Genomic DNA, 23,269 nt, shown 5'->3' with positions numbered 1-23,269 from the left:
TCTAAAATTGGTATTTTCTAAATAACTATAATTGTTTTTAATGCACACTCCAATGTAGGACAAAAAAAATTGGCTCAGATTTCTCTGCATTGTTGCAAATCTTAACTTGTCTATAAATAGGAAATTTATTTACCTCTCTTTCTACACACAGGTTGGTAGCACCGTATTATTTAAGTGTCAGAAAGGGTACCTGCTACAAGGCTCTACTACACGGACCTGTCTCCCAAACTTGACTTGGAGTGGGGTGCAGCCAGAGTGCATTCGTAAGTTTAATTTATAATGAATACTAGGGACTTGAAAATGGTTGTAACTAGACAGATGACAAGTTCTGGGATAAAAAGCTTGGTTTAGAAAAAAAATTCTATAAGCACAAAAATAAACACAGTGGTATGGTTAAGCACAAGATTTAATGAAGAGAAATGCAATGACAAAATAACCAACCCCATAGTAGTTTAATGCTGAGCATAGAAAAGAAGAGGTGTAGACGGTATCCATTCAGATGATAAAAATCACTTTTGCTGTAGTTTTAAGCAGGTCATAACTTAATAATGAAATATGGTCATTAAAATAATAAAAATATGACACTTATGAATTGCCTAAAAAAATAGCAATGCAATTCACATCTGAGCCGAATGTTTCTTAGTTATAATTCAAGTTCTTTTTGATGTCAGAAATGCTAGGAAGATACTTTTGCAATATAATAAAATAGTATGCAGGAATTATAATAATAATAAAGAATAAACACAATGATATATATATATATATATATATATATATATATATATATATATATATATATGAGTTACATTTCAGATAAATAAAAATCATATATTAATATATGAGGAAAATGTATGTAGCCTTTTAATCTTATGTTTGTAACTACATATAGTAGAACTACAAGTCACAGATGTTAGTAACTGTAACAGTATAAGATCAGTTTTAAGGTTTGTTCTGATATCATATACATGGTATTAGTCTGGAAGGGAGAACCAAACATCACAGAATGGGCAACATCTAATTTCTAGATATAGAAAATGGAAGTGATATATAGACATTCCTTCCACTTCTAACTAACCACACATATCTTAGCAGATACAGTATTGAATATATAATCTATTGCACTTTAAATTTGGAAGGAACAAACATGTTTCCTTAACATCAATTAGTTTAGGGAATGGACTAAGGTAATTAGTATATAGCATCATGTTAGTGCTTAATATAGATCTAAATAACTGATTCTTCTTAATATGGAGAGTATAAGAAAGTCAATCATCAGAAAACTAAATGCTATGATTTTATCCACATGTTAAAATTTTCTTAATCAAGTAGGAACCATTTAAACTTTTGCACATTGGAAAGTTGTGTACATTGTGTCATCAAAGGCAGCCATTGTCTTGTTACCATGCAGTCATATTAGAGGCCTAGTAGCGCTTGAGCTTTGTGTGATTTATTCCTACAGTGGGTGTACATGTGTGTAATATAACATAAATAGTGGACTAACTTCCCATAATAATGACATCAGAAACCAGTAACCATGGTTACACAAGAAAACACGGTATGACTACAGGCATACATAGTAACTAAAGTAGAGATAGTTACAAAAGTAACAAAACAGGATTAATCAGTTTAAGTTTAAGAGTACCTACTATATCCCAATGTACTAGAATTTCAAATGCTTCAACTCTGCTGAATCTGAAAGGAAAAATATAAAGTATAAGAAAGAATAGCAGGACATTGATATCCCAAAACATATACAAACTAATCTACATGCTCAGGTGGTCAAGCTTATACTCTCTGTTGAGGCTATGTAGTTCCAAAGAGTTAACCCCTTAAGGACCAGGACCATTTTGGCCTTAAAGGGGAACTCCACTGCTCAGTGTTTGGAACAAAATGTTCCAAATGCTAAGAGCCGGCGCCGGGAGCTTGTGATGTCATAGCCCCGCTCCTTCATGATGTCACGCCCTGTCCCCTCAATACAAGTCTATGGGAGGGGCATGACAGCTATCACACCACCTACAATAGACTTGCATTGAGGGGGCGGGGAGTGACATCATGAGGGTGGGTCTATGACATCACAAGCTCCCGACGCCGGCTCTAAGCGTTCGGAACATTTTGTTCCGAACGCTGAGCAGCGGAGTACCTCTTTAAGGACCAGGCCGATTTTATTTTTGCATTTTTGTTTTTTCCTCCTCGCCTTCTAAAAATCATAACTCTTTTATATTTCCATCCGCAGACCCATATGAGGGCTAGTTTTTTGTGTCACCAATTTTAATTTGTAATGACATTACCTACTTAACCATAAAATGTATGGCGCAATGAAAAAAAATATTAATTATGTGGGAAAATTGAAAAGAAAACCGCAGTTTAGCTAATTTTGGAAGGTTTTGTTTTCATGCTGTACACTTTACGGTAAACATGACATGTTTTCTTTATTCTGTGGGTCAATACAATTAAAATGATAGCCATGTTATATGCTTTTCTATAATTGTACCGCTTTAAAAAACTCAAACTATTTCAACAAAATTAGTATGTTTGAAATAGCCCTATTTTGACCACCTATAACTTTCTAATTTTTCCGTATAAGGGGCAGAATGAGGTCTCATTTATTGCGCCGTGACCTGTAGTTTTTATCGGTACAACTTTTGCTTAGGTTTTACTTTTTATAAAATTTTTCTAAAATTTTTGGGGGAATAAAATGTGACAAAAAAGCAGCAATTTGGGACTTTTTCATTTTTTTACATTTACGCCATTCACCGTATGGGATACTTAACAATTTATTTATTATCACGTGCCCTGCAATAGACTTGCATTGAGGGGGGGGGGCGTGATGTCATGAAGGGCGGGTCTATGACATCACAAACTCCCGGCGCCGGCTCTAAGCGTTCGGAACATTTTGTTCCAAACACTGGGCAGCGGAGTACCTCTTTAAGGACCAGGCCAATTTTATTTTTGCATTTTCGTTTTTTTTTCCTCGCCTTCTAAAAACCATAGCTCTTTTATCTTTCCATCCACAGACCCATGTGAGGGCTAGTTTTTTGTGTCACCAATTTTACTTTGTTATGACACTACTTATTTTATCATAAAATGTATGGCGCAAAGAAAAAAAATATTATTTATGTGGGAAAATTGAAAAGAAAAACGCAATTTAGCAAATTTTGGAAGGTTTTGTTTTCATTCTGTACACTTTAAGGTAAAAAATACATGTTCTGTGGGTCAATACGATTAAAATGATACCCATGTTATATGCTTTTCTATAATTGTACCGCTATAAAAAATCTCAAACTATTTTAACAAAATTAGTATGCTTGAATTTGCCCTATTTTGACCACCTATAACTTTCTCATTTTTAAGTATACGGGGCAATGAGGTCTAATTTTTTTGCACCGTGATCTGTAGTTTTTATTGGTACAACTTTTGCTTAGGTTTTAGTTTTTATAATTTTTTAAAAAAAAATTTTGGGGAATGAAATGTGACAAAAAAGCAGCAATTTTGGAATTTTTAATTTTTTTACATTTACACCATTCACCGTATGGGATAATTAACAATATATTTTGATAGCTAAGACTTTTACACATGCGGTGATAGCAAATATGTTTATACATTTTTTTTATGCTTTTTGGGGGAGTAAAATGGGAAAAACGGCTGATTTACATTTTTATTAGGGGAGGGGATTTTTCAAATTTTTTTAAAATGTTTTAACTTTTTTTTTTACGCTTTAATAGTCTCCACAGGGAACTATTTATAGCAAACATTTGATTGCTAATACTGTTCAGTGCTATGCACATGGCATAGCACTGATCAGTGTTATCAATGATCTTCTGCTCTGGTCTGCTCAATCTCAGACCAGAGCAGAAGACCCCTGGAGATGGACAGAGGCTGGTGAGAGGACCTCCATCGGCCATTATGGATGATTGGATCCACGCGGCAGCACTGCGGGCAATCTGATCAGCCATTTAAAGTGCCGCACTGCCGCAGATGCCGTGATTGTGCATTTAGTACCACGGCACCATGACGTACATTTACGTCCATTGTCGTTAAGTTATTAAAAGAATAAATCCAAAATGTCTCTCAACATAATAATATATATATTTTTATGTTGCCTCCCCGTTTTGGCAGTGTAACCCCTTCAAGGACCTGATATTTCAGCTGTGAAATATTATGTGTAGATGAAAAGAATGGGAGACTGGTATCACACGAAGCATAAGCGAGTGTTCTGCATTTCCTTCATTACAATTATATGTAGATTAGGGCCTAGTCACATGATTGACTTAATTAACCAGCAGAGGGCACCACTGACTAGTAATTGGATTTTTAATCAGTTGCTGACCCACCAAGGGTTAACTAAGAATATCCCCGTTGTATGTCAACTATATCACACTTTAATTGTCAAAAAATAATGTAATTTTTATTAAGTTTGACACTTACCTAATTCTTGTTTGAGACAATGTGGAGTCAGTTGCTTATGATATATCACACTAACTGACCTTTACATTCGAAAAACCACAATGCATGTCTATGTTGTATATACGATTATAAGACAGAGAACACATATTATCTATATCAAATAAATGTATGCCTTATTGTCTTTATTATATTAATTATATGACCATGAATAACTAAATAGGCTATAATCATATAACACAATCATATTTAATAATAATTCATAAAAAGTTATCTTTTTAAGGATAACTTTTATCCTTTTACCTTGACATTTTATGGTAAGTTTGTAACAATGTCATTGTCCGTAATATATTATATGCTGTTAACCCCCTACTCTTCAACATCATTGCAAATATTTAGGTGACAGGGCATAAGTGCATTGAACTGAAACTAAAATAAATTTGGAATGACCTGAACATGAACCTTCTTAGACCACATCCAAGAGGGCTGTCTATTGACAAAATGTAGGGGGAAATGATAATCAGGTCTTCCGGTACATTTTGGCCCACAAAAGCCCTGACACATTTTTATTTAATAATGCAACACATTTCGACCAACATAGGCGTCTTGCTTGACAAAGAGCCCTGCATGAGTCAAAATGTAGCTATGTATTTGAGAGTTACATAAAGAAGCAACTATTTTATGTGATTTTTTTATGGCAATTTCTGTTTTGTCATATATATAGGTAATTGTATGGCATAAAATAAATAATATCCTGTGTCTTTGAAAAATACATTTGGGTTTACAGAACAAAGTTCTAGCTATTACCAGAAATAGCTACTTATTATGCAATGGATCACATTAAAAAGAAAGTTATTGAATATATCGATAGTCTGTATATTGGTCTTACATTTGAATATTTTCTATTTTCTGTAGCCCACAACTGCAGACAACCTGAGACGCCTCCTCATGCCAATGTGGGAGCATTAGATCTTCCATCTTTAGGCTACACCTTGATTTATACTTGCCAGTCTGGTTATTATCTGACAGGAGGTTCTGAACATAGAACCTGCAGAGTGGATGGGAGCTGGACAGGAAAGCCACCTGTATGCCTTGGTAAGTACTAAAGTGCTTTTTTAAAGCACTATGTAGATGAACCTATTGTTAAATTGATCAAATATAGGTGTATATTACCAACTATGAACTGGAAGGGAAGTTAATTCTATACAGTCTCAAGGCAAAGCAAATAGCAAGTCTGAGAATAGCTTATGGGGCAAATTTTCCATCCTGACATTTTTATTGAGTTAGACCTGCTGAAGCATGAACCCTCCTTACTCTCTGCTTGAATTTGCTTCTGTTATTGATTATACGTGTTAAGAATTCATACTCTAGAACCTCTTCTAAGATTTCTCAGAAACTGACCTCATACTGAAAACACAGCACAGTAAACAGAATAGAGGATGCAATCTAACCTAAAATAAGGTTATTATGTAGACTTGTAGTGTGGAGCTCTAAAGCTGGTCAGACACATAAGACAAAGGTCATCAGAGTCTAAAGTGAATATTAGAATATTATATGAAGGTTGTGTGCAGGACTGACTTAGGGCTTAGATATACATATTCTGTCTTCTTCCTTGAGTAAACTAAGCATACTAAAACATAGTTCTACATGGACAGTTTCTGATTTTTTTCATAATATATACATTATTTATGAACTAAGAAGTAATTTTAATAACAATTTTACTGCCCTAAATGACTGAGGTGTATATGTAGTATTTCACAAGAGTATTAAATGCATCTATGACCTTACTACTGTTTTTTTATTTTTTTTATTTTACAGCTGATTTAAGGCCCAGTGGAAACCCTATTTCTCCAGCTAAGGAACCTCCTATCCAAAAAACTTCAGGTAACCAGTTTGACTGTTAAACATAAGATTAGTTGAATGTAATGGACATGTAAGGGACTTTTCCAATATTGCTTCTCTTAAAGGGGTACTCCGCTGCTAGACATCTTATCCCCTATCCAAAGGATAAGATCCTCTTTAAGTGTGTTCTCTATGCACATCTCAGAATCTTCTTTTGGAGACCTTGTCTAAGATTAGGCTACGTTCACATATTTTAAAATAAAAACCAAAGTAATTCAGTAAAATTTATCTAAAAAGCAGCATAGAAAAGCGGCCATCCGTGTACACATTGGGGGAGATTTATCAAAACCCCTCCAGAGGAAACGTTGCTGATTTGCCCATAGCAACCAATTAGATTGCTTCTTTCATTTCTCAGAGGCCTTTTCAAACATTAACTCAGCAACTTTACCTATGGACAGGTTTTAGTAAATCTCCCCCATTGTTTAAAAAAAACGGTGGCAGTACCTTATGGTTTATGTTATAAATGGAACACAGCCATAGAAAGATGTTTTACTAGTCCAATAGAGGGTCATATATTATTAAAACTGATTTATTGTGACTTGTTAACAATTCTGATATGAGAACCTCCTACACAGGGCCTAATAAACCCAAAGTGTGGAGTACTTTTATGATACATAACATTCTGATATGAGGTTTGATTTGAATAGACAATTGACTATAGAGAAGATTACATTTAATTTCCTTAAAAGGTACCTGTCAGATCCCAAACCAAAAAATAGAATGACTATGTTAGTCAGGACCTAATCCTCTATCACCTATATTTATTATAAAAAATACCTCTTTTCATTAGCTCCCAGTGTTAGAAATCCTCCCAGGGGGGATGGGCATGTCCTCTCCTTGTGGTGGGAAGTGATTGGTGTGTCTGCTCATGCAGCCTTGTCCATTATTTATCTCTTGTCCATGACTCATGGACAAGCCTGATGCTGCTGCAGGACTGGTTAGTGTCCCAATAGGTATATGGACCCCTAGTGGTGGGATTTTCAGGGGTCTTTTTCTTTATTAAATGTTCCACATTTTACTACAAAAGGTCTTACATTTTCATCAGTTACAACATATAAAAAGTTTTTGTATCTGACAATACCCATTTAACTCTTGAGACATGAATAATGTGTGTTTCAAGTGATACCAGGGGTTTTAGACATAAATTTAGCTGCTCTTAATATGAGGTTGCTATTTCAGTCCCTGCAGATGTTTTCGCTAAGGATTCGCTTTGGAAAGGATCTTATGAATATCAAGGAAGAAAGCAGCCAGCAATGCTTACAGTAACCAGTTATGAGGTTGTGAGCAGTAAAGTTAATGCTACCATGATTGATCATAGTGGGGTAGAGCTTCAAGTGTCTGGTAAGTAGAATCAATCTCAATTGATCCATACATTTACATGAGAGACAAATGTACCCCTTAGGACATCTTACCTATGTCACTGCAGAAAGTTTAGGTAGCCTTTTAGATCCTCAGAGCCTTAAATGGGCACTGTCACCAAACTTTTTTTTTTTATATATGTTGTAGTACTTATATACTAAAACATATCTCTAATATAGATCCATTATTATTTTTTCCATTAAATTTGTTTAATTTACAATTGAAAACCGGCCACTAGGGGTCTCCCTCCAAGTGGCCGGCTGCAGGCTGGCATGACATCACGCTTGAATTCAGACCAATGCCGGCCGGGCAATCGGTCCTAATTCATTCAGCCTGCGCTCGCTCCCTGCCTGTCAATCAGACAGGCAGGAGCGAAAGCTGAGAGCGCATTAGCTCCCTGGCCTCACATGCCTGCCCTGCCTCCCAGCACTTGGGTATGTCTTTTTCGTGGGAAGGGGGGTTCATGGGGTAGTGCCGCGCCCATAAGAAAGTTATTGTTTTCAATGGAGGGGGGAGAGTGGGGTTCGGGGAAGCGCAATGGCCATAAGAAAGTTATTGTTTCCAACAGGGGGGGAGATGGAGAGCAGGGAGAGGGGTAGCGCTGCGGCCATAAGAAAGTAATTGTTTTTAACACAGGGTGCCTTAGGTGAACTAAGGGCGGAAGTCAGCCCTCCAGAAGGCATCAGTGATGTTGCGCCTGCTGGGGAAGTCTGCCTGGTAAAGTGAGCACACTACCAGGCAGAGAAAAAGGCATTTTTAATATAGTTAAAAAAATGTTAAGGCAGGGAGGGGATTAGGGATAGATGGGCAATAGACAGGGACAGAAAAAAGAAAAAGGATGGTGGGAGCTACACTTTAAATCAGTTGCCTGTGAGAATCAAAGTAAAGATTCTACTAGTAGTAGACAGTACAGCTATACACTCTTTATGAATTATTACTGCATATATTTAAATACCTTATAATTAATGTAAAAGAAAAACGTTTTTCTAACTTGTATGCATCACTGTTGCATCTATTCATTGATTCCATGTTCTCAAAGGTGTCTTTAAAAAAAAATTAAGAAATACAAATTTAAGTAGCACAGTTGAAAGCAAGTGAGAGCCAATGAGGATGGTCTTACAGTTGTCATGTAAAATTAACCCCTTAGGGATACCTTATCTTTATTCTGTAGGTCCATACAGTTACAAGGATACCCAATTTATACAGGTTTTATTTTTTTTTATACTTTAAAAAAATTATAAACTACATGCACCAAAATTTGTATATTTAAAATTGGCATCTTCTGACCCCTATAAATGTTTAATTTTTCCATGTAAGGGGCGGTATGAGGGCTAATTTTTTGCGCCGTTGTCTGTAGTTTTTATCGGTTTTGTTTTGATGGGACTTTTTGATCGCTTTTTATTAATATTTTTATGGTATATGAAGTGACCAAAAATGCACAATTTTGGACTTTGGTATTTTTTTACGTGTCTGCCATAGTGCGGTTTAGCTAAACTTATATTTTAATAGTTCGGTCATTTTCGCACGCGGCGGTACCATATGATTATTTTTATTCTTTATTACATTATTTAATTTAAAAAATGGGAAAAGGGGGGTTATTTAATTTTTAATAGGGAAGGGGTTAATGAACTTTTATTCCCGTAGGGGGCTACAACATGCAATCTTCTGATTGCATACACTGTTCAATGCTATGCCATTGCATATCATTGATCAGTGTAACCGGTGCTCTCCTGCTCTAGCCTGCTGCGCAGGCATGGAGCAGTAGATCACCGATTGGATGACGGAGAGGCAGGTGAGGACCCTCCCGTCGTCCAGTAAGCTGATCGGGACATTGCGATTTTGAGCTGCCTGGATTCTTTTACTTTCACTTTAGACGCCACAATCAACTGATCGCGGCGTCTAAAGGGTTAATGATGGGCATCGACCTGATCGACCATGCCTGGCATAAGACGTGGGTCCTGGCTGCCCGTAGCAACCGGGACCCACCGAGTTTAACCCATTCTCCGCCGGTAAGAATGGTTTAAACCCGTTAGCCTGGACCGTTAGTCCTTAAAGGGGTACTGCAGTGGAAAACTTTTTTCTTAAATGAACTGATGCCAGAAAGTTAAACAGATTTGTAAATTACTTTTATTAAAAATCTTTACCCTTCCAGTACTTTTTAGCAGCTGTATGCTACAGAGGAAATTCTTTTATTTTTGAATTTCATTTTTGTCTTGTCCACAGTGCTCTCTGCTGACACCTATGTTTGTGTCAGGAACAGTCCAGAGCAGCATAGGTTTGCAAGGTATTTTTTCTCCTGCTCTGGACAGTTCCTGATATGGGCATGAGGTGTCAGCAGAGAGCACTGTGGACAAGACAAAAAAGAAATGTAAAAAGAAAATAATTTCCTCTGTAGCATGCAGCTGTTAAAAAGTACTGGAAGGGTAAAGATTTTTTTATAGAAGTCATTTACAAATCTGTTTAACTTTCTGGCACCAGTTGAGAAAAATAAATGTTTTCCACCAGAGTACCCCTTTAAGGATTGGGGATGTAGGGTGTATGCATACGCCCTGCATTCCCAAGAGGTTAAACCTATCACACCATCAAATTTCCTATTAATAGTGTTTTGTTTTCATGTATAGTTTTTAATGGACCACGATCCTCATATAGTAGTTTCTTCTAGGTGTTTTCAAAAAGGAAGAATTCCATCTCCTTCTCCAGGCTTACCAGATTCGAGGACCAAAGGACATTGTCATGGAGAAGTTTAAGATGGAGAGCTGGGCCTTGGACGGACATGTATGTGTGCCAGACATTATGATCAATACAGTATATATGAAAATTTTGGACATGATAGAATTATTGTATAACCTTATTAAATATTTTTAAAGAGTGCATTATCTCAAAAAGGACCTGTGGCTCTCCTGACATTTAGTTAGTATGCCTAATGCAATCTTAGAGATTATTTCAATGGAACAGCTAATGCTAAGTTCCAGACAATCTGTTGCACAGCAAACACCACCATTTACCATTGAATTTTAATGGAGCCCATCTGATTTCTGTCTGGTGCCCTTTTATTTGTGGAGTGGAGTAAAAATAACTGCTTGCAGTATTTTCCTCTCCGTCTCCACTCAAGCCCCGCTATTTTGTCAGATTCACTGAATGGAACTCTCTGGACGGAGCTCCAACACAGATGTTGACCTAGCCTAAGATGCACTTTGAAGGGTTATAGAGAATTCATTACATTGAAAATGTACTCCAGTCTGCAGGCATCATATTTTAGTTCAGAATGAGCTGAGCAGACTGATATATAGTTTGGTTCGTAAAGATTCAGAAAAACTATTTTATAGTTCTTTAATTCAAACATCATTCTGGGCTTAGGAGTCCAGTGGATGCTCCTAGTGAATGACAGTTCTCTTTGTGTGCCCACTGATATAGGAAAGGTTGTCAATCACACAGTAGGCCCGCCCACTGGACTCCTAAGAGAAGAATGAGGTTAAAATGAATACAAAACTAGGCATACTGAATGTTTCCCCACAAATATTTAAATGAATCAGATCACCTCCACCTGCTGTATAATATTCTGCTTGTAGATTGGATTGCATTTTTAACTCTCTTTAAACCTTACCAAGAGATTGTATGTTTTTTGACTCTACCTAAGAAATGCAAACAATCTTATTCTTCTTGGATGGCTACAATCTTTACCCTCCTACATCACACAATGGATAGAAAAAGTAAATCAGATATGGGGGCTTGAAGAGTTAATGAGTTGGCAGACAATAACACACTTGTGCCTTTTGCGAACCTGGCAAGCATGGCTGATTTCAGAGCGAACCATCTTTCCAGCACACCCTATGTCTTCCCTTCTTCCTTCTTTCTTTTTCTCCCCCTTTATTTATTTATCATCTTTTTGTTTGTTTTTTATGAACCTTTTCTCTTTTTTTATTTTTTTTTTCCATTCATTGCCTTATTTTTCCCTTTTATGCCTTAAAATGTTTGTCAATTAATTATGCCTAAAGGAATCTGCTGGATATGAACACTTCCACTTCTTTAGTTGTAGTTTGGGTCAATTTGTATCCCATTATATACTTACCAGTCTGTGTCTATCCTGGTCTTGTCCAGCTTTCTGTATCTTTATTGCTCTTACTCGTTTGGTACATTTATCCTTTACTGTCCTAGCTTTGTTAAATAAACAATTCATAAAAAGAAAAACAACAAAAAAATTCCACTATCTTAAAACTATCCGGCAATGCAACATAGTTCATGAACGAGGGTCTCGGTGTCTAACAGGGGCCTAAAGCTGATTTCAGTGCATAACTAGTGATTGTTAGCTTCTTGTGAGAATAGGGACAGATGATGGAAGAATAAGAAAGTTCCACATTGTCATGTGAATACAATCAAGTTATGAATGACTGAGAAAGACATTCCGCTACCCTGAATATAAATGAAGGAGAGCAGTCTAATCGCCTGAGAGGTTTAATGCAGACGAGAAAAGAACAAGAGCCTCTTATCTATTGTCACATGCTATCTTCCTATTCTGCAGATTTTTGCATGTTAGAAACAAACCATGTGCATTCATATGAGATCTAAATTGTCATACCAGATTACCACCAGCCTTGTCTAGCCATTTATCCATGCTGCTATGTCAGTCTTTATTCCATGGATTGTATTCCTTGATAAACAGACACATTGCTATATTAACAATGTGACTATAATACTATACTCAAAGGGACACTAAACCCAAAAGTAAGAAAAAACAAAAGAGTCAATTTTGTTAAATGATATTGTTATCGCCATTGGGGCTATTGCACTAATACAAACTAATGTTGAAGCCACCAAACAAGTCTGTGTACTCATTCTCAGAAGAAAGCGCTGGTGCTAAACGTCTGCTTATACTTATTTGCTCATGTGTAATACTAATGGTCTTCTCACCCATACACCCATAGGTGTCATCTGAATCTGCAGGAGGAACGTATGTTTATCAGGGATTTGTGCGTGGGAAAGGATTTGGCCAGTTTGGACTTCAAAGGATAGGTAAATAGAGCAGGCTGTGGTATGGTTGGATGATTAATGTGGTAACTAGATTAGTAGACTAACATGTACTGTCTTTTGGTCCTGCAGACAGGAGATTACTAGAAAATAGTCCCGACACTATAGGACATTTCCCATCCAATAGCAGTTCAGTGGCAGCTGCTATCCTTGTGCCTTTTATAGCTCTCATTATTGCTGGTTTTGTCCTATATCTCTACAAACACAGGTATGTCCTCACAGTTTATTGCAAATTCTCTTCATAACTAATTCAAAGAATGAAGTCTATTGTTATCCTGAAGAATAACCCAATTACAATTGGTTTGTTTACTACAGAAAATAACACTTTCCAATTTTTAAATGATTCCTTTAGTTTTAAAGGGGTTCTCCGATGCTTAGACATCTTATCCCCTATCCAAAGGATAGGGGATAAGATGCCTGATCGCGGGAGTCCCGCCGCTGGGGACCCCCGTGATCTTGCACACGGCACCCCATTTGTAATCAGTCCCCGGAGCGTGTTCGCTCCGGGTCTGATTACTGTCGATCATGGGGCCGGCGGCGTGTGACGTCACGCCTCCGCCCCCGTGTGACCTCACGCTCCGCCCCTCAATGCAAGTCTATGGGAGGGGGCTGACAGCTATCACGCCCCCTCCCGTAGGCTTGCATTGAGGGGCGGAGCGTGACGTCACACGGAGGCGGAGGCGTGACATCACACGCCGTCGGCCCTGTGGTCGCCGGTAATCAGACCCGGAGCGAATACGCTCCGGGGACTGATTACAAACGGGGTACCACATGCAAGATCACGGGAGTCCCCAGCGGCGGGACTCCCGTGATCAGGCATCTTATCCCCTATCCTTTGGATAGGGGATAAGATGTCTAAGCACCGGAGTACCCCTTTAAGTTTACATTGAAGTCATATCCTGCTTTATGCAGTTAGATTTAGTTAGGGTCTATTTACACATACAGTATCCTGTGCATATTTGATGTGCAGGATTTGAAGCTGTGTTCAATCTTTTAGTTTACACTGAAATCTGCAGTATAAACTCTGCAGCTTCAAATCCTGAACATCACTATGAGCAGGATACTGTATGTGTAAATACCCCGTCAAATGAGATTACCATGATATAAAAATGTATCCTAAGGACTCCTAAGGATAGGGGATGAGTGTCAAATTGTGGGAGGTCCGACCGCTGGGACCCCCACAATCTCCTGTAGAAGGCCCTGGCTCACCTCCTGAATGGGGCGTGTTCGACCACCGCATGAAGCTGTGGCTGACATGCCCCTTCAATGCATCTCTATGGGAGAGCCAGAGTGCATTCAACATAGAGTTGTACTGCTTTGTGCGGTCATCAACAGAGGCCATTTTAATGGAGAGCCAGGGCTCCATAAGGGAGATCACAGGGGGACCCAGCGGTTGGACCCTGCTATCTCAAACGTATCCCCTATCCTTAGGATAGGGGATACGTTTTAATATCCCGAAGTACCACTTTAATGTTAACAGTCCTATGTGGTTACTTTATCTTTTTCACTTATTAACCATGGCAGAGTTCCAATATCTGTTATCTTGGTTATGGACTGATACACCGTGTTTCCAAGGTTTTTCCAGGTGGCATTACATGCAAAAAGATAAACTAATGCAGTTAGAAATCAGGAGAAATTCTAGATCAGATCAATAATACCTACCGCTATAAGCTTCTGCAAAGCCATGTACTGTGACCTTTATCACGAAATATGGCTATATGTAATATGCTATCTTTGATCACTCATCTTTCCTGTAGAAGACCCAAGGTTCCATTTAATGGGTTTGCCGGACATGAAAATACGAATGGTCGGGCCACATTTGAGAATCCTATGTATGAGCGAAATGTCCAGCCCACAGAAATTGTGGCAAATGAGACAGAGTTTACGGTCAGCACAGTGTGCACTGCTGTATAGCACCCGCCCTTTACAGGTATGTTCAAAGACAGTACATGATATGTTTAGAATTTAGAAGTGGGAATGCAATAACTAATATCTATTTGTTTGGGGACAATAGGTTGTACTGAAGGCTAAAAAGCCAATTGGCATCCTACAATCCATGTAAGTTAATCCATTTACTGTATGTCGGTTCTGCTAGTTGTAAGCACAAGCTTGGTGTTATAAATATCCCTACAGATAGGTGCTTAGTGATCATCTGATAAAACTTCAGGGTAAATGTTGGTCAATTTGCACTTCATAATGGCACACTATTATTATGAGCTATGAAAATATGAGGCTATTTTTACTTCCTGTTAATAGATAAGTAAAACTCTACTACTACATTTAATTTTCTGGAAATTCAGGTGAATAATAATAATGACAATAATAATAATAATAATAATAATAATAATAATAATATAAAATACATTCCCTACAGATACAAAAGTAAAAAAAAATTATTTTTCTGTTTTTTTAGTGAACTGGGTTTACTTGGAGTCTCCATCCTCTCTTTCCCTTGCCCTGCACATCATCAGTGGGCAGCTGATTTCACCAGTGCCACTTCTAGCCTCACCATTTTTGATGACATCCAATGTGTGCCGGGCTGGTGGACTCAGGAGAAACCAGAAGCATACCCTATGTACCAAGATGAAGTAATGGTAACGGCAGACAACACACCCTCTCTGCACCAATCTGCTAGAGTCTTATGGAGCCTTGGCAACTGGGTGTCTCATAACATGTGGCAAGGCTGGCAACTCAAGAGGTCCTTATCCTCCAGGGACACCGTGCAAGTGCTTTTATACCGAACTTGTATACATGCAATGTTGGTTGGAAGTGGATATAAACAAATCTATATATACAAATATACATATTTTTATTCTGCAAAGAACCAGTTCCAAAAAGTGCTTTCCCTCCATTCTTCTCTGCCTGACCCCTGCAGCATACAACAGACTGCGTGGCGTTGGTAGGAAGGGGGAGCGCAGCCTTACAACCAAGCCCAAAGTTGGCATTTTTGTTTTAAACCGGCCAACACTTGAAGGAAAATTGTTTATCAATTCAGCTCAAAACTAGCCCTTCTTAGTGGTCACCTAAGCACATTGGTGCTTGCCGTTCCAGCTGAAGTTTCAACCAACCTAAAATTCCACTTTACATTATTCTGGAAATTTTCCCGCATTACTGTACCTCAAAGTCACGTTCAGTAGGATGTTTGAGTTTTTCTGAGCAATGCATTGCAGGTCCTTAAAATTTATTACTGCTTTTCCTTGTTATTAAAATGCATTTCAGGTTCACATTATTGTGATTAAAGGGACCCTTGCCAAAATGAACTTTACAGGAGACCTTATGAAGAATGTTCCTGACTTGGACATTCGAATGTTCTTCTGTGTGCCGCTGAGGGAGGGAGACTAGTCATGTGTCACCTTCTGTAGTTAAAAAAAACCTCCTTCAATGACAATGAATGAAATTCAGATTTTTTTGAATGTTATGTTATACCAGGCTACATCATATCACCAACACTTCAGTCATACATATGTTTATGTTTTCAGCTTTTAAATTGGACATGTGCAGTATGATATGAATTCTACCAAAAATGGTTCCCAAACCCTGCCCTTTAGTAGGATGTCAGATGTTAGAAGCAGTTACTACTAAAGGAACCAATATTGATCCTTTTCTAAACAATCACTTGGTAGTCTCCAGAAACACATTTTATTGCCTGGTTTTTATTACTGTGCTACTCTTCATGCTAAAACCATTGACTACCTCTTCTGTTATTGTGTGCTGAACTGTTTGCAGCATTTCTATGTGTCTCCTGACACCGTCTGGGTACAAGCATTCATAGTTCTTTTTAGCATTTTGTGACAATTCTCATTTTATTTTTGTCATATGCATAACTGAAACTTGTGAATAATTTGGTATTCTGAGCCTACAAAATTAACTGAATCTGCAACTATAGTGTTACAAATAGGATACCACAAATATTTCAGTTTGGCGTGAAGTTCCTTCTTGTGCAATGTATAAATGTGGCCAGCTTTTAAGAAACAAGTGCCAACACTATCTGCTACTTACTAACCAGAGAATGCCTGGAGTCAGAGTTTCAGCAGACTCACAGGGTGGGCACCTCTGGCAGATGTAATGTTTGGCACTATAGCCCACCTCTATGGAGATGACCTGGCATGGCTTGTGTACCCCCATATGTGTCCCTGCAATGCATTGCTACATTTTACTGTACAATTATACCTTTCTGTTGGCAGTTGTACCATCAGCCAACGGATTAAACTTTACTGTAGTGTCACAGGGATATGCTGTACAGGCACATGTAGCAGTTTCTATTGCACTTGTTAATGAACAGATGAGAAAAAGTTGAATGTAGCCGGTATATTTATTTATATTTAAATATTTTGTTTGTCTACTGAGATTAACACAGAAATCAAGAATGAAAGGGATAAGTGCAGTGCCACTATGTCTTTAGAATTGGAGTTTCTGCCTGTTTTAAGTAACATAGAATAATGACTGATACACAATATGGCTAGAATGTTCGGAGTCTCATAGCTCCCATTGTATTCTTATGCTTAATAAATCAGATGCATAAACTTTGTGTTCTAGCTATACCTAAACAAGCAGAAATGGCCATTTCTATTCAAAGTAAATAAAATGTTTAGCAACTTGTTCTATTGGTGCTTTAACCTCTTTGCACAACACAGTTGAGCCGACTGCGGTATACGGCAGATATGCAGATGGTGAACTTACCTAGCTCGGGTTTTCAATGAGGCTACTCTCTTTCTCCCTGTCCGTTCCCAACTCCTCCAGTCTGAAATGCAAACATTATCAGGACTAGCGAAATAGCTCATTGCTTTGCCAATGGCCTCCCCTTTGCGACCCACTTACTACCAGTGGAAAGGACAAACAGAATAAATAGACTATTTTGTACAGAGATATATTTTTATGAAGATAATTTGTACAGGTTAAAAAAAATATAGAAATTAAAAAAATCTAAATGAAACTGAAACCTTTATGTCCTATTTGGATTATTGTATCCTATGGTAGTGATGAGCTTTTTTGTAAATGTAAAAATGTACAAATGCCTTGTTTACAGAAGATGACTGTATATATGTAATCTATACACACTTTGGCTTGTCTGCAATATAAACTGTTTAATTTATGTGTCTCTGTATATGAGGCTTTCTTTTTGTTCAATTTGCCTTTTAATTTTCATGATTTTGAAAAGCTATTTTAAATTTTTGGAATTCAAATTAAATCTAAATTTTTGCATTGCTTTGTCTACTGTGAGTTCTGTATTTAGAGTGGCTTAATATTTGTTTTTCAGAAAATAAGTAATCAAAAGTTTAATTTTTACTTCTGTTTTATGAGTTTTTAGGTTTGTGCTGTTGGAAAATTTCATGAACAATGGATTATCACTGTGCACACATTCTTGTTAAATCGCTTTTAGTTTGTTAATGTAATCTACTTCGGATAGTGTCCTCTAATAATATGCACAAGATGTCTGGCTGCTAAGACCTCAGATGTGGTCAGATGTAATTGATCGGGGAAAACTGTAGGTAGTTTTTAGTTCTCTGCAGCACTGTCACAAAGGATATAAAGCATCACACCTTGTCAAGTAAAATCTGAATCCGTGTAATGCATGGACATGTTACCTCATGCAGAGCAAGGCTTCCTTTTTGTACCCTCTCTACTCTTTGGCTGACAGTAGTGGGATCTGTCTCTATTAAAGGGGTTATCCAGGATTGGAAAAACAGACCTATTTTCTTTCAAAGACTGCTCCCTGTCTGTCTCCACTTTGGGTGCGTTATTACAACTTGGCTCCATTCACTTCAATGGAATTGAGCTGCAGAACCACACCCAACCTGGAGACAGATGGGGAGCAGTCTTTGAAAGAAATGATCTCTGTTTTTTTATTCCTGGATAACCCCTTTGTCTATGAATTCCCTAGGGCAGCGTTTGAACTGGATAGTGTAAACCTGCCACCCCTACAACAGTTTGTTCTAATTTTTTTCTATTGTCTTTCTATTGTTTTCTCTCTTTTTTTTTAGTAAATGATAAAATTAAAAAATTAAAAAAACTATCAAAAAAAAATATTTAAAAACATGTTTAACCCCTTACAGACACAAACGATTTTGGCCTTGAGGACACAGCAAATAAAAATTTTGCGTTAAAATTTTTACCTCCTGGTATTTTAAAAGGCATTATTTTTGTCCAATCACAGACCCATATGAGGGATTTTTTAGGAGGACCAACTGTACTTATGACGAAACTAAAAAGAATATTGAGGGGGTGGGGGAGAAAAGAGAACTGAAATTTTGCAACTATTGGCAGTTGTTTTTATGCAGTGGGGGTCAATGTGATTAAAACTTAAAAAATATATATATATATATATATCATAAAATGTTGCAGTATCTTGTAATACCTTTTTTATTGGACTAACAGCATTTTGTAGAGACAAGCTTTCGGGATTCCTCCCTTTATCAAGTCCAAAGCAAATCTAAGCTCACAAGCAGAAGACACAGGTTACATCTCACAAATATGCAGGGGTTAAGACAATAGATGTGGACCGCTTAAGGACCCTGACGTCCTGGTACTTAAAGGGTCTATCCAGGAAAAAACATTTAATTTATTTATCAACTGGCTCCAGAAAGTGAAACAGATTTGTACATTACTTCTATTAAAAAATCTTAATCCTTTCAGTACTTATGAGCTGAAGTTGAGGTGTTCTTTTCTGTCTAAGTGCTCTCTGATGACACATGTCTCAGGAACCACCCAGTTTAGAAGCAAATCCCCATAGCAAACCTCTCCTACTCTGTGCAGTTCCTGAGACAAGCAGAGATGTCAGCAGAGAGCACTGTTGCAAGACAGAAAAAAACAACTCAAAGTCAGCAGCTGATAATTATTGAAAGGATTAAGATTTTCTAATAGAAGTAATTTACAAATCTGTTTAACTTTCTGGAGCCAGTTGAAATAAAAAAAAGTTTTTTCCTGGAATACTCCTTTAAGGACCAAGGGCATACCTGTACGCCCATGGGAATTTTGGTCCCCACCGCTTGCCGGGGACCTTACCGGGATGCCTGCTAAAATCATTCAGCAGGCACCTCATGCAAACTCTTTGGGAGGTCCTGAGACCCCCCCATGTTGGCTATCATCACAAATCGCTGATCAATTCAGATTGGTAATTTGCGGCGATGCCTGGTGCCCTGGAAAAAAATGGTGATAGGTGCCATCCAATACGGCACCTATCAACCTATAGAAGCAGGAGTGAGGTGGCACTGGTGATACCTCATGATTGTCGTGATTTGTCGGCCGTTACTGGCTGATGAATCAAGACTCCTGCTGTGGGGGTGTCCCTAAAGGCACCCGCTCCGCCCCTATTCCGGAGGGCAATGAAAAAGTGTGCATCCAGCAATTGCAAAACTACAACCCCCAGCATGCACAAACTACTAAATGCCCTTCGACTGTAAGTGCATGCTGAGAGTTGTAGTTTTGCAACAGCTGAAGGCACACTGGTAGTGAAACAGTTTGTTACCTAACTTAGTGTTTCACAACCAATGTGCCTCCAACTGTTGCAAATTACAACTCCCAGCATGCACTGATAGACCGTACATGCTGGGAGTTGTAGTTTTGCAACAGCTGGAGGCACACTGGTTGCGAAACACTGAGTTAAGTAACAAACTCTCAGTGTTTTGCAACCAATGGGCCTACAGCTGTTGCATATCTACAACTCCCAGCATGTATTGTATGTCAGTGCATGCTGGGAGTTGTAGTTTTGCAACAGATGAAGGTCCCCCCCCCCCTCCGGTACATTCACACGGGAGGGGGTTTACAGCAAGTTTTCTGCTGCAAGTTTGAGATGCGGCACATTTTCTCCTTCATTTTGCTGCTATTCCTGTGAAACACCTAAAGGGTTAACAAACTTTCTAAATGTCATTTTGTATACTTTGTGGGGAGCAGATTTTATAATGGGGTCATTTATGGGGTATTTCTAATATAAAGGCCCCTCAAATCCACTTCAAAACTGAACTGGTCCCTGAAAAATTCAGATTTTGAAAATTTTGTGAAAAATTGGAAAATTGCTGCTGAACTTTGATGCCCTCTGATGTCTTCCAAAAATAAAAACATGTCAACTTTATGATGCCAACATAAATTAGACATATTGGGGGAGATTCATCAAAGTTGTCTATTTCCCGCATCAATATAGACCAAACTACAGAGGGTTAGGCCGGTCTATTGTGCACCTAATGTATCAAAAGTTGATAAATTCTGTGCACAGACTTCGTGATCTATGCTGTAGACTGTATTTAAACCTGCTCTTGCATGGTCTTACATTTCAGTGTACTTTCAGCCGATGAAACTTTTCGCCGAAAAGTCGCAATTGATAAATTGAGCACCAATGCATTTTCCCGTCTAAAATAGACTAAAATGCATCATGTTCTAAAAATCCTCTAAAGCAAAGGTCGCAAAAAATTTGCATATATTTAGACTGCGACTTTCTGTGCGACCAATTTAGATGGGAAAAACCAGTCTAAGGCTAAGTTTCCACTTGGTTTTTTTTCTGGCAGTCTTTGGAAAACTGCCACTGCAGTTCTGCCAGTCAGATGTGGATCCATAAGGGAGGATAAGTGTAAGTTCTTCCTTTATATGTCCTATTCCTTATGAATATACCTATTGCTTGGTATGATACTGTGTAATTGGTGCTCTACTAATACAGACTGGCTAAGTCAGGCTGCATGACTGGATCGTCAATTGTACATTTAAGCCCAGATGGAAAGTGCGTACAATAGTTAAGGAATAGAAACACAGAGCTAATTTCTTTCAAAAACAGCACCACCTCTGTCCTAAGGTTGTGTGTGGTATTACAACTTGGCTCAATTCACCTGAATGGAACGAAGCTGCAATACAAAAGACAGAGGTGGTTGTCACGATGCCGGCTGGCAGGTAGTGGATCCTCTGTGCCAGAGAGGGATTGGCGTGGACCGTGCTAGTGGATCGGTTCTAAGTCACTACTGGTTTTCACCAGAGCCCGCCGCAAAGCGGGATGGTCTTGCTGCGGCGGTAGTGACCAGGTCGTATCCACTAGCAACGGCTCAACCTCTCTGACTGCTGAAGATAGGCGCGGTACAAGGGAGTAGACAGAAGCAAGGTCGGACGTAGCAGAAGGTCGGGGCAGGCAGCAAGGATCGTAGTCGGGGGCAACGGCAGGAGGTCTGGAACACAGGCTAGGAACACACAAGGAAACGCTTTCACTGGCACAATGGCAACAAGATCCGGCGAGGGAGTGAAGAGGAAGTGAAGTATAAATAGGGAGTGCACAGGTGAACACACTAATTGGAACCACTGCGCCAATCAGCGGCGCAGTGGCCCTTTAAATCGCAGAGACCCGGCGCGCGCGCGCCCTAGGGAGCGGGGCCGCGCGCGCCGGGACAGGACAGACGGAGAGCGAGTCAGGTACGGGAGCCGGGATGCGCATCGCGAGCGGGCGCCACCCGCATCGCGAATCGCATCCCGGCTGGAGACGGTATCGCAGCGCACCGGGTCAGTGGAGCTGCCCGGAGCGCTGCGGTAGCGAGAGAGAAGCGAGCGCTCCGGGGAGGAGCGGGGACCCGGAGCGCTCGGCGTAACAGTACCCCCCCCCTTGGGTCTCCCCCTCTTCTTAGAGCCTGAGAACCTGAGGAGCAGACTTTTGTCTAGGATGTTGTCCTCAGGTTCCCAGGATCTCTCTTCAGGTCCACAGCCCTCCCAATCCACCAAAAAGAACCTTTTTCCTCTGACCGTCTTGGAGGCCAGTATCTCTTTCACTGAGAAGACGTCAGAAGAACCGGAGACAGGAGTGGGAGAAACTAACTTGGGAGAGAAACGGTTGATGATGAGTGGTTTAAGAAGAGAGACATGAAAGGCATTAGGAATACGGAGAGAAGGAGGAAGAAGAAGTTTGTAAGAGACAGGATTAATTTGGCACAAGACTTTGAAAGGACCAAGATAGCGTGGACCCAGTTTGTAACTGGGGACACGAAAGCGGACATATTTAGCGGAGAGCCATACCTTGTCTCCGGGAGCAAAAATGGGGGGAGCTCTTCTTTTCTTATCGGCAAACTTTTTCATGCGAGATGAAGCCTGTAAAAGAGAATTTTGGGTCTCTTTCCATATGGTGGAAAGATCACGAGTCACTTCATCTACAGCGGGCAAACCAGAGGGCAAGGGAGTAGGGAGGGGGGGAAGAGGGTGACGGCCGTACACCACGAAAAATGGGGATTTGGAGGAAGATTCAGAGACTCTAAAGTTATACGAGAATTCGGCCCATGGTAGAAGATCTGCCCAATCATCCTGGCGGGAGGAAACAAAATGTCGTAAATAATCACCCAAGACCTGGTTAATTCTTTCTACTTGTCCATTGGATTGAGGATGATATGCAGAAGAAAAGTTTAATTTAATCTTGAGTTGTTTACAGAGAGCCCTCCAGAATTTTGACACGAATTGGACGCCTCTATCCGAGACTATCTGTGTGGGCAACCCGTGAAGACGAAAAATGTGTACAAAAAATTGTTTAGCCAACTGAGGCGCTGAAGGAAGACCAGGAAGAGGGATGAAATGTGCCATCTTGGAGAATCGATCAACGACCACCCAAACAACAGTGTTGCCACGGGAT

The 23,269-nt window shown here is 39.2% G+C and overlaps 1 protein-coding gene and 1 long non-coding RNA gene across 6 annotated transcripts in view; one reads left to right on the top strand and one right to left on the bottom strand.

The window, feature by feature from the left end:
• The window catches only part of CSMD2 (CUB and Sushi multiple domains 2), a 1,018,208-nt gene extending 1,000,316 nt beyond the window's left edge, over positions 1–17,892 (top strand). For both annotated transcript variants that reach the window (XM_056557006.1, XM_056557007.1), the window contains 9 exons: positions 152–263; positions 5,317–5,496; positions 6,220–6,285; positions 7,483–7,644; positions 10,325–10,437; positions 12,585–12,672; positions 12,760–12,895; positions 14,445–14,617; positions 15,101–17,892. In XM_056557006.1, the coding sequence (XP_056412981.1) occupies positions 152–263; positions 5,317–5,496; positions 6,220–6,285; positions 7,483–7,644; positions 10,325–10,437; positions 12,585–12,672; positions 12,760–12,895; positions 14,445–14,601 (1,014 nt within the window). In that variant the 3' untranslated portion in view covers positions 14,602–14,617; positions 15,101–17,892. The remainder of the gene's footprint in view (positions 1–151; positions 264–5,316; positions 5,497–6,219; positions 6,286–7,482; positions 7,645–10,324; positions 10,438–12,584; positions 12,673–12,759; positions 12,896–14,444; positions 14,618–15,100) is intronic.
• The window catches only part of LOC130356014 (uncharacterized), a 165,227-nt gene that overhangs the window by 87,808 nt on the left and 54,150 nt on the right, over positions 1–23,269 (bottom strand). For 3 of the 4 annotated variants that reach the window (XR_008888736.1, XR_008888738.1, XR_008888735.1), the window contains exon 2: positions 1,643–1,692. This is a non-coding gene — a long non-coding RNA (uncharacterized LOC130356014). The remainder of the gene's footprint in view (positions 1–1,642; positions 1,693–23,269) is intronic. The other variant, XR_008888737.1, reaches the window with a different exon arrangement.

Source organism: Hyla sarda, chromosome 2 (assembly GCF_029499605.1).
Source record: "Hyla sarda isolate aHylSar1 chromosome 2, aHylSar1.hap1, whole genome shotgun sequence".
NCBI classification, from domain to species: domain Eukaryota; kingdom Metazoa; phylum Chordata; class Amphibia; order Anura; family Hylidae; genus Hyla; species Hyla sarda.
Note: the sequence above shows the minus strand (reverse complement) of the source record. Positions and strands in the feature narration are given on the sequence as shown.